The following is a 10,849-nucleotide window of genomic DNA, read 5'->3' as shown; positions in this document are numbered from 1 at the left end:
ATAGTACTATAACTAGGCCCATAATTATCAAGACTGCCAGGTTCATCCTTAACGACTGGCTCTAACAGAGCAGACAATAATGGGTCTAGTCACAAGCCATGGATCAAACAAACAGCAAAATGTTAAATGCCTGATGATAAATATGATCTAACCCACATGTTTTATTATCTGGCCACTATGGCTATACACAAGCTGCTATAATGCTTTTGCCATGATTCTCCAATATAGTGTGCAATACGAAGGAAATTATGCTGCAATCACCACCTTACCTGTTCTACAATTCAATTTCAGCTCAGGTTACTTCGTGTGGCACGTCCTTCAGTTTTAAAAAAAAAAAATACTAGCTCACCCTGGCTCCCACACAACTTACATCAGCTAAAACGTTGTTCATGGGGCCCTCAAGGTAAAATAAACACAAAAAACAGCTTAAAACCTTCCCTGCTTTAAACCTGGTCATTAGTTTTATGTAACACATTTGTAAATATGGTAGTGTATCCTTATCTGTGTTGAGTTATCAAGTAAGATTAGTGTGAAATTAAAATTAGATGAATGAAAATGACCCATTTCTCTTCCACACCCAGGGCAGTGTTTCTGCGTCTGGTGAGTCTGGGCGTCCTCCTCTACACCCTGTGGAGTCAGATCACCTGCTACCCTAACGAGCTCAAAGGAAACTGTACACTGTGCGGGTACAACTACGATGAATTCCAAGTAATTATATTACTGATCTTCATTTTCAGAGTGTAACAGCGCGGAGGGGGTCCTATATGACAGACCTTCTGTTGTTTGTGTTTAAGTTGTCTGTCATGAGAAAAAGCAGTGCTTTCAGTTTGTTGCTGGATCAAGACTTTGCTGGGTAAATTAAACAGGATCCCTTGAAGGCTTCGACGTGCAAAAGAAAAACTGACAGAATAATTGAACTGGAAACTCATTTACACTCCGTTTGTATTTTAAAAAGTCATAAACAATAATGGTAAAGCATGTCAGGTTTTTCAGTAAATATTTTTTGATCTCTTGGGGAGAACAGTAGCAGCTCTGCGACTGCCTCGTTCCGCTGAAGGAGGCTTGAGTAAAATACAAAACGCGCTCTTTAACAGCTGCTATAACAGCCTGTGTGTGGAGACAAAGAGGTTAACACAACAGTAACATCAGCTTTGAATATATTCAGCATGTCCACACTGAAAGACAATCTTATCTTTTCTTATTGGTAGTGCTGGGAAACACGTGTGGGGCAGGAAATGTACAAGCTCACAATGTTTGACCTCCTCATCACCGTTGCTGTTTTTCTGCTGGTTGAATTTCCACGCAGGTACTTTTTATAGCATAAAGATATGAGTCGTATTAATGCACATCATGCAAATGCATGCTGTATATTTGAATACTGGTCAATCAGTCTTGTGTTCAGCTGTTTTTTTGTGTATGTGGTAGGCTTGTGGTGGATAACTGTTCCTGTAAGCCTGTTCAGTGGGTGGGGCGGCAGGAGTTTGTGGTTCCCTCCAATGTGCTTGGCCTGGTTTATGGTCAGACTGTGGTCTGGGTGGGAGCTCTTTTTTGCCCTCTGCTGCCCGCCATCAACACCTTGAAGTTTGTCATCCTGTTTTACTGCAAGAAGGTGAGGCTCTAGCTTTAACACCGCCAACACGTCACACATTGCTTGGTGATTGTGTCCCTAATCCACTATTAAATTGCCACTTTCCCCCCGCAGATAACACTCTTCCAAAACTGTCGGCCAGCGCTGAGGACGTTTCGTTCTACCACCTCCACCTTCTTTTTTCTGGTGGTGCTCCTGTTTGGATGGGGTTTGGCAACAGTTGTCTTGATTTACAGTCTCTCTGAGTGAGTGTTTCATACTTACCTGTAACAGTTGCAACACAACTGCTTTTTCTGCATCACTGTAAGAAAACTTGCTGGATCCTGTCACTGCTATAAACTTTGCATGAAAACATTTTTCATGTTATTTAACATTGCTGAGGACAAGTGTGTCCCTCTTCCTCAAACAGGATCCGTCCCTCTTACGGTTGTGGTCCTTTCCACTCATCCAGTACCATGTGGTCAACTGTTCCAGACTCATTCAACAATCTCTCTAACGTCACACAGGAGTTTCTCTTCTTCGTCGGCTCCCAGGCGTTCTCCATCCCTCTTTTTGCATTAGCAATGTGCGTGAACTCTCAGTATGCCATTTGTGTAATGATGACCTGCATATTAAATAGTCCTTACTGTCCATTTCATGGAGTAATATTATGTCTCTCTTCTCCCTGGCAGTGTGGTGATGTGCTATGTCGTAGCTTTAGCAACTGTCTATGGGAGAAGCATTGCACTGCTAAAAGCTCAGCTTAAACTGGTAAACTGCTTTATTATTATTACTATTATTATTATTACTATTATTATTATTATTATTATTAGATAAAGTCATGTACTTAAGGAAAAAGCCAAAGAAGGAAAGTAAATACACCCTCTTTCAATTGTTCAGGACATAGTAACAAAAAAAATCATCTGGTCCTTATCAGACTCTAACATGATGTATTACACCATGTGATTACTTAACAAAAATTATGCCAAAATGCAGAAGCGCTGTGTGACAAACTAGGTACAACTAGGTACACTTCCTGATTCAGTAGCTGTTAGAACTGTATGACTTTATTAGTCTCTCACATTGTTATGAAGGAATTTTGGCCCACCACAGCTTTTCAATATGTTTAAGGTTAGGAATTTGACTGGACAATTGCAGCACCTTGACTCTTTTCTTTGTCAACCATTCAGTTATAGATTTGCTGCTGTTCTTGGGATCACTGTCCTGCTGCATGACCCAAATTCAGCCAAGCTTTAGCTGTCAGACAGATGGTCTCATAGTTGACTCTAGAATACTTTGGTATACAGAAGAGTTTAAGGTTGACTCAATCACTGCAAAGTGCTCAGGTCCAGTGGGTGCAAATAACAAGCACAAATCATTACCCCTCCAGCACCGTGCTGGACAGTTGGTTTGAAATGTTTGTGCTGATATGCTGTGCCTGGTTTTCACCAAACATGATGCTACACATTATGGTCAAGGATCGCCACTTTGGTCTAAACTGAACAAAGGACATTGTTTCAGAAGTCTTAAGGTTTGTTTAGACTTAAGCTGTGTTGCCATGATTTACAGTAAATAGGCTTTCTCCTGGCAACCTTTCCAAACGAGCCAGTCTTTTTAAACTGTGCTATCAGTTTTCTACAACTGCTTCTGCATCATGTTTCAGTATTTGTTACAAAATGAAACAGTCTAATATATAATAACTTTCTGCTTGTATGTATTTGCATTAACTTCATTTTAAAACCTGCCGAGGATTAATATCATGTGTTGATAGGTAAAATCTTGGAATTCAAAGAGGATGTATTCACAGGCACTTTACAACAACTACACACAGTCCAGTCCAAATATACAAACCTATCTGCGTTAATTACCTTACAGTTTATAATGACCCTACAGTCCCGAAATTAAATGGTGATCTTTTATATACGTCATTAGGCTTCACTTTGAAACAGTAAGTTAAATGGTTTCCTGATTCTCACATGGACTTATGAGTTTTTGGTTTACAGGAGAGCCGTGACAAACAGTTCCTGATCAAGCAGATTGAGAGCCTGACTCGGCAAGCTCATATACCGACACATCATGCAGGAGTACAAGATTGAAAACGATATGGGCAAGGATCTACCGTCTTGAAAACAACATAATAAGACTTGTTTTTATGTTTATAATTTAATGCAGGCTAGGTTTTACCACACACGTCTGCACGAAGATAACTGTATTAAAAGTTGTGATTTTTTTAAAAGGAATACATAAAGAAGGAGAATTAAAACTTTATCGTTATTAGAGTATAACATTTCCAATATGTAAATAGATTAGTGCCTTTTCTGTCTGTCCTTCAAAGCAGATATTCTTTTCTTTACATAATAAAATAAAATGAGAAACATAACAGCCCCCTCTGCTGTCGCCATTGTGTTATTGCTTCAACGTGGAGCTACTGTTTACTTCCTGTTTGGGTCTGCCTGTTCCTGTGAGGTCCTGCTACCTGTCCAACAAGAAAAAAATCTTCACTCAACAAGTTGGTGACAGTGCCTGGGCCCTGTTTTAGAGAGTAAAATGTTAAAAAAATTATTGCTAAATTGGCGGAAATGTGATATCTATGCGTGGTGCTGAGTCCTTAAGGTAAAGTAGATGTGGAAAGTAGCAAACATCGGCTAACATTATCTCGTTAGCTCTGCCTCTTGGGAGGTCAAAGCTGCAAATATAAAGTTTGTTTTTGTATATTTATATATTTTTATTCTATTTTTCCGCTTTGGGGCATTGACGCATTTCCTTCCACAACTAGCGGCTTTATTTGGGGGAACTTATTCACGTTTTCCTTCCACTTTTGCCGCTGCTAGCCGACTGCTAACCTATAGTAGTAACAGCCGCCAAGGGAACAATGAACATCCTTCCGAAGAAGAGCTGGCATGTCCGCAACAAAGACAACGTCGCTCGAGTGCGGAGGGACGAGGCCCAGGCAGCAGAGGAGGAGCGCGAGGCCAAGCGTCGCGTGGAACGCGCGGAGCAAGAGGTGACTCCGGGTGGATGACCGTGGCGTGCTGTTACTGTACATACTTTTTGCTCTATTTCCCATGTAGTTTGAGCAGGATACCTCAAATTCAAACCAGATATGATCAGAAGCAAGGTTACTAACTTGAACAACATAAAAAAACGTACATTTATAATAAAAGTGTACAGTAAATGTCCTTTTTCAGTAGAGCCTACCTGAGATGCTCTTAGTCCAACCCTAGTTACAAAAAAGTTAGAATACTGTGTAAAGTGTTGCTGAAAACAGTGAGGATTTTTAAATTAAGTAAACCTAAATACAATATACCTTGAAGCACTGATGGTACCTTTCCAGATTTGCAAGCTGCCAGTTCCATAGGCACTAATGCACACGTTGTACCTTGAGAAACAGTTTCTACTGTGCCTCAGTCCATTTTGAATAGGCTTTGGCCCAGAGAAGGCAGCGTTTTTGTATCATGTTCACATATGGCTACTTTGAAGTGTAACAGTAATTTCTGGAAGTGTTCCTGAACCCATGCAGTGACTCCATGACAGAATCCTGCCTATTTTTACTGCACTGTTGCCTGTGTTGCCAAAAATCACAGGCATCTAGTATTGATATTCAAAGTCTTTGTAACTTTACATTTAGGAGCTTTATGCTGAAATTGGTACACAACTTGTAGACACAGTTTTTGCATACCCAGTCATGTTACTGAGCGGTTGGCAGTTAACTTAGTTGCAAAATATTCCTCTAGCTGTTTCCTTTTAGTTAAGCTTACTTTTCCAGCCTTTTGTTACCACTGTCCCAACTTTTTGAGATCTGTTGCTGCCAACAAAATCATTTAAAACATTGGTTATAAACAACAATAACAGTTGTGAATAAAAATTGCAAAATGCAATGCATTCTCTTTTTAATCTACATTTTGCACAATAAATAAATATCTAGAATATTAAAGCTTTTTATAATGGGATGGAAATCTAAAAAATAAATATATTAATAAGGCAGAATTTTTTTGAAATCAAATGTATTACAGAAAAGTTACCCAAAAAAAATAATGTCAGTACTGTACATTAAAGTAAAGGACAGGAAACATAAGATGACATTGAAGTAGCTCAGTATCACAGGGGGTAAAATGTAGTGGGCCGTGCAGAGCCGGAATAAAATGTTATCATGCGAGAACAGATTGTTCTCTGCTACACTTATGTGTTGCATTGCAGAGATTATTAGGGTTTTACTGTATTTAAAGAAGCTTTGAGCCCATCAGTGAGGGTTTTTTTTGCCATCCACTGTCACTAAAAATATTTTTAACCATTTTATTTAACTTACTAAAGCTTAAAATAAATTTTTGTTGATCAAATAGACAAAATGTATTGGAAAACATATAGACCTTTGATACGTTAAGTAACCCAGATGTCCAGAACCCCTTAAAAGGCCCACACTGAGACAGGAAACACCCTGTTTTTATGAAACAACAGAGTGAAAGCAGACTAAATATTAGCAACCACGTATGCATTATAATACGTAGAGTGTATGAGCATCAGATACTGTCCTTGTTGACTGCTGATTAGCATTGTTTCTCTGATGTGTCAGCTAACTTTTGTGCTGACTAAATGTTCAAACGGTGTAGTGATCTTTTCTTTATTTCCCCTGCCAAAAAAGGGTGGATAGTTAATGGTAAAAATATGTAATATACTAATTAAAAAACAAACAAGTTGTTATTTTAAACATCAGTATTGGTCCAGAGTTTTGCAATCACTGCATCCCTAATAGATCTCTCACTAGTGCACGCCTATCCTCTACAATTGTAAAAAACAACACATTTACTGTTGTATGCTGTCTTTTGTTAATATTTAAAAAAAAAAAAACAACACCTGGAAATCAATGCTAACATTTCCTGTGTGTTACTATTCAGATTGCTGTAAATGTACTGTACGTCTCTAAATTGGCACCAGTAGAAAACTTAAGTATTTATGATTTGAGTTTAGTTTTTTATTATGAAGGTTAAATAAGCTTTGCTGTGCCCATGAATGTCCTTTAATTGTTGTTCATTGTTTACAGGCACGTACAGAGTATCTGAGAAGGAAAGCCCGAGCTGCTCTTCAGCCAACAGGAGGAAGCAGAGATGATGGTGATGAGGAACAGGGTGGAGGAAGTGGAGCTCTGGAGCATCTCAATCTTTTCCCCCTGGAGGAGTCCTCGGAGAAGAAGGGGAATGAGGAGTATCTCAGGGAAAAGAAAGAAGAAAAGGTGTCCGTGCTGCTGCTTCTGTCAGTCTTCTCTTTCATGCTTTTCTTTTGCTCTGACGTAGCAGCTGAATGATAGCAAAGCTTTTGCAAGTTTGGTACCACATCTGGGTTCAGTGTCCTGCATGGTCTGTGGTTGCAGGTCCAGTGCTGAATACCATTTACATTTTCATTTTTTCCATTAAAAACCTTTAGTAGTTAGGAGTGGATCTGCAAAATCTTGCTTTTCAGCTCAGTCACAAAAATGCTAAATGCTTTGTATGTTTTTGAAATGTTGCCAGAGAAAAGACGATTCTTATCTAATCTCATCATTAGTGGGTGTAGTTTTCTCAGATGTCATTTGAGTGGTTTGTTATCACCACACTTTAAAAAGCAATGCAATCAGTTTAAATTTTTGTCTTGTTGTCATCATACCTGCTATTCTATTCTGCAGCCCAGTGCCAGTATGTATGCATGCAGCGTAAATAGATGCAGCATGAGACGGGTGGGAAATTAATTCAGACAGACAATATAAATACAAGTTAAAGCCCGTGGATGTGATCAAGGCTTTCCAATCACAGGTCAGAAAATGCCAAAATGCTGCTGATGGCAAAGCAGAGGCACTTTAGTACCATTTACATTTATTTAATGATTTGCTGAAGTATATTAGTTTATTGTGTGTCCTGTTTTAATGGCAGAGAATATTCATAACAGTTGTTGTGTTTTAGTTAATTAAAATTTTTTTGCTTCAGTAAATTCAGAACTCAACAGGAAGTTGAATTTTTGAAGTGGTGTGGTGGGAAACACATTGGTGCATAATGAGATACGCTACACTCAGGCTACGTCCACACTAATGCGTTGTCGTTTGAAAACGCATTGTTTTCTCTCTGTTTCGGCCTCCTGTCCACACTGAGACAGCGTTTTTGCTGATGGAAAACGCAGCATTTTGAAAACGCTCTCAAAAACATTTCTGGTTTCCTTGGTAACCTTTCATGTATATACATATGTGTATATGCACTACTTCCAAACACTTTGTATAAGCACTTTCTTTCTTTCAAGAACACCTACTAATTGTATGTCACGTTGCTGTATTGAGTGTTTGGATTTCAAAAGGGATATTGTCAGCCACCATTTATCACCTAATGCTGATTTCCTGTTGCCACTAGCTGTCGCGCTGACTTTGTGTAGATGTCTCCAGACTCGCTTCCAGGACGTCAAGCTCAGGACAGAGTGGACAGTGTACATTTGAGTTATAAGAGCTTTTTGTGGCAACTAATCAAAATTTGCTGAGCTGACATGGACGCACCAGACAACACAAACTCAAAAACTTCTTAGTTTGGCATTGCCAAGGTCTTTAGATTAAAGTTCTCTAAGAGGAGTTTGATAAAGTGTACTGCCTGAAAAAAAGCATTTTACATTTAAAACACTGGACTTCCTGTTGGGTTTAGAGCATGTCTCCAAGAGGCTTTTTTTCTAAATATTGCGGGTTTAAGTCAGGCTACAGAATTTCATACATGTAAGTGAAACTTGTTATTGTTTTTTTTTTTATATGTAGCACCAGAAACTATTTTTCCCACACCCACAGGCCAAACCTACAAAATACAAAAACTTTTACCAGTTTCGTACCTTTCAAACTTTCCTACCCCATCAACAACTTCCTGTTTTAACAATATGAAGCTAAGATAGAGACCAATCAAAAAGCAGTTCATCTGCTCTTCTAGACCTTTTCGACTTTAGCTTGGAATACAGTCGAGAGTATCAGGTCGCATTTTTTCCCACTGTTTTCCTTTATCACACAACAAGAAATAGTTTGCTTTTGACATCTTCCCACTGCTGGTTTTATGTGAGGGAGCTGCTCAAATAGCACACAGCATGCGGCACACATGATGCCTCAGACAGTTAGCTCTGCTATTTGCACTTAGGAACAAGTACTATGGAGCTCGTGGAAGGTTAAAGACAGGTTAATGTCCCGTCTGGCTACTCAGATATTTACATTCTCCTATCTGTTGGGTATTGTATAAACAAAACAAACACATGTATAAACAAAAAGTGTGCTACAGTAATGAAAAAAATAACACAAAATATTTGTTTTCTGTTGTTGTTTTTGTGGGGGGGGGTTTCTAGGAGAAGCAGGAAAGAGCCATTGGCTTACTGGTGTCATTGGGACCCCAGCCGGGGTCTGAGGTCACGCCGTGGTATCTGAAAAGCAGCAAAGACAAAGAGGAGAGCAAAGAAAAAGAAAAGAGAAAAGGGATAAGTGAAGAGGAGAGAGAGAAGAAGGATCGTAGACTGAAGGATAGTTTGGATCCTTTGAAAGATATGAAGAAAGCTCTCGGAGAGAAAGACAGAAAGGAGCACAAGAGCAAGAAAAAGGAAAAAAGAGACAAAGGGGAAAAGAGGAGCAGCGGCGAGAGGTAAGAATACCAGTATTGATTGTCTGGAAGTTTTATCCCCCTTAGTATTTTACTGGGGCTCAAGTCAAATTAAAGCGATCTTGTGGTGAATATCAAAGCAGGTCGGTAACAAAATGTCTGTCTGGTCTCTTCCAGCTCGATAGAAAGGTTACGTGCTGAGCGTTTACAGAGGGAGGCTGAGGAAAGGAGGAGAGCCCAGGCACTTCTGGAGCAGAGGAGCGGCAAAGGAAAGGAGCCTGGGAGGGAAGTGAGCGAGAGGGAGAGGCCTTACAACAGCGCATACTTCCCAGAACTAGCCCGAAAGCGACAAAGGCGGGACCGGGAGAGCTGGAGAGATGAGATTTTAAAATCCTGAGCTCTCTTTGCTGTTTACAGAACTCACTACGATACAAACAGAAAGTCTGAGCCTTCAGCGTTGTGATCGTTTATTTTTATTTATTATTTGTTACTCACATGAGGGGCAGAGGTCAAATTTATCTGCAGAGTTTTACCCATGAACACATCAGCAGGGCAGATGGCCCATCACAGGGGGCTTGATGCTCAGCACGCCAGCAAAGACAGCGCTGTGTGAACAGCTGTTAGCAGGACATATACAGTAACAATCTAAAGAGTCTGTTAATCTAAAAACATTTACATTAAATCGTCTTCGGCGATGGTTTGAGTTACTAGTTTTAGGCCATTTCCATACATGCATGCATCCACCTCCTGCAGGTCTTCTGAGGGAGAGACTGAGACATTCCCAAACCAGAGAAAGAGGGATATAATGATTTAATTTCTCCAGCATACTCTGGGTCAAACCCAAGGTTTGCTCTTGGTAGGACATGTCCAAAACATTTAACCTAGGAGGCATCATATTCAGATGACCGATCCACCTCAGCAGGCTCCTTTAGATGTGGAGGAGTAGCGGCTGTGCTCAGAGTACTTCCAGAATGACAGAGCTCCTCACCCTGACTCTAAAGAAGCGCTTCAGAGGAAGATCATCTCCACGGCTCGTATCTTCGACAACTCTTCTCTTCACCGATCCAAATCCCTTATAATGTATGATTATCAAATATAAACAAAAATCATAATTAATATTTTCAGTATTCTGTGACACTGCTGGTTTAAAGAAACACTGTAAATGTCGATGGCAACAATAAAAGTATTATTATTTCCAGGAAAAAGCTCTCTCTCTACTCATTTTTGAGGCGAACTGACCCTTTCTCTATTTTGTGTATGTGTTTAGTGTATATCATGCATCACTCACAGAAAAAGAAAAAGCACAGGTAGAACTGTTGAAATTACTGACGACTGCTTCAGTTTCGGGGTCATGCCGCTGTGCTGACTCACACTCACAGTTTACAGGATGCTCGAATAGAGCAGAGCCATCGCTAACGTTCATAGTAACACTCGTGCTTTTCCTAATAGGAGAACACGGCTGTGAAAAAATGACCTTTTGTGTGTGTGACGGTGACCAGAACAAAGGATTTGAGATTTTACAGGCATATGCTGTGGAAATGTACCCACCCTGCAATGCAAAACTACTTTTATAGGTGATATAGCTAGTTTGTGGTGGCATATGTGCTGGCTCTTTTTGATAAGTTTATTAGGCTTAGATTGGCTGTAATAACCTCTAAAAGGTGAATTTATGGCTTTGTTTCTGAGGTTATTTTATAGGATGCCAGAG

The 10,849-nt window shown here is 39.8% G+C and overlaps 2 protein-coding genes across 3 annotated transcripts; both read left to right on the top strand.

Moving 5' to 3' along the window:
* The first annotated feature begins 13 nt into the window (after positions 1 to 13).
* On the top strand, positions 14 to 3,957 carry LOC102312909 (transmembrane channel-like protein 4). The gene is made up of 7 exons (XM_005946600.3): positions 14 to 708; positions 1,209 to 1,306; positions 1,426 to 1,609; positions 1,703 to 1,833; positions 1,998 to 2,153; positions 2,260 to 2,338; positions 3,571 to 3,957. Exons 1-7 carry the CDS (start codon positions 550 to 552, stop codon positions 3,661 to 3,663), a joined length of 900 nt encoding a protein of 299 aa, XP_005946662.1. The 5' UTR covers positions 14 to 549; the 3' UTR covers positions 3,664 to 3,957.
* A 52-nt stretch (positions 3,958 to 4,009) lies between these two features.
* Positions 4,010 to 10,346, top strand: leng1 (leukocyte receptor cluster (LRC) member 1). 2 transcript variants are annotated; one of them, XM_005946602.3, is made up of 5 exons: positions 4,010 to 4,180; positions 4,344 to 4,571; positions 6,606 to 6,794; positions 8,894 to 9,183; positions 9,319 to 10,346. In XM_005946602.3, the coding sequence occupies exons 2-5, from the start codon at positions 4,440 to 4,442 to the stop codon at positions 9,536 to 9,538; spliced, it is 831 nt and encodes a 276-aa protein (XP_005946664.1). In that variant the 5' UTR covers positions 4,010 to 4,180; positions 4,344 to 4,439; the 3' UTR covers positions 9,539 to 10,346. The 2 variants fall into 2 exon arrangements, with proteins under 2 accessions (XP_005946664.1, XP_042069855.1); XM_042213921.1 differs by having other exon boundaries at positions 4,010 to 4,571.
* The last annotated feature ends 503 nt before the right edge of the window (positions 10,347 to 10,849 follow it).

This window comes from Haplochromis burtoni, unplaced genomic scaffold (assembly GCF_018398535.1).
Source record: "Haplochromis burtoni strain Fernald_Lab_line unplaced genomic scaffold, NCSU_Asbu1 Contig_497, whole genome shotgun sequence".
NCBI classification, from domain to species: domain Eukaryota; kingdom Metazoa; phylum Chordata; class Actinopteri; order Cichliformes; family Cichlidae; genus Haplochromis; species Haplochromis burtoni.
The sequence above is the reverse complement of the archived record's forward strand: the minus strand, read 5'-3'. Positions and strand labels throughout refer to the sequence as shown.

Bases quoted from the DNA above. Each gene is read 5' to 3' on its own strand.
- LOC102312909 (XM_005946600.3), top strand. From the start codon at position 550: ATGAAAATGACCCATTTCTCTTCCACACCCAGGGCAGTGTTTCTGCGT. The intron at 1,307-1,425 runs GTACTTTTTATA...TGTATGTGGTAG, and splicing joins CTGGTTGAATTTCCACGCAG to GCTTGTGGTGGATAACTGTT. The intron at 1,610-1,702 runs GTGAGGCTCTAG...TTCCCCCCGCAG, and splicing joins TCCTGTTTTACTGCAAGAAG to ATAACACTCTTCCAAAACTG.
- leng1 (XM_005946602.3), top strand. From the start codon at position 4,440: ATGAACATCCTTCCGAAGAAGAGCTGGCATGTCCGCAACAAAGACAAC. The intron at 4,572-6,605 runs GTGACTCCGGGT...CATTGTTTACAG, and splicing joins TGGAACGCGCGGAGCAAGAG to GCACGTACAGAGTATCTGAG. The intron at 6,795-8,893 runs GTGTCCGTGCTG...GGGGGTTTCTAG, and splicing joins GGGAAAAGAAAGAAGAAAAG to GAGAAGCAGGAAAGAGCCAT.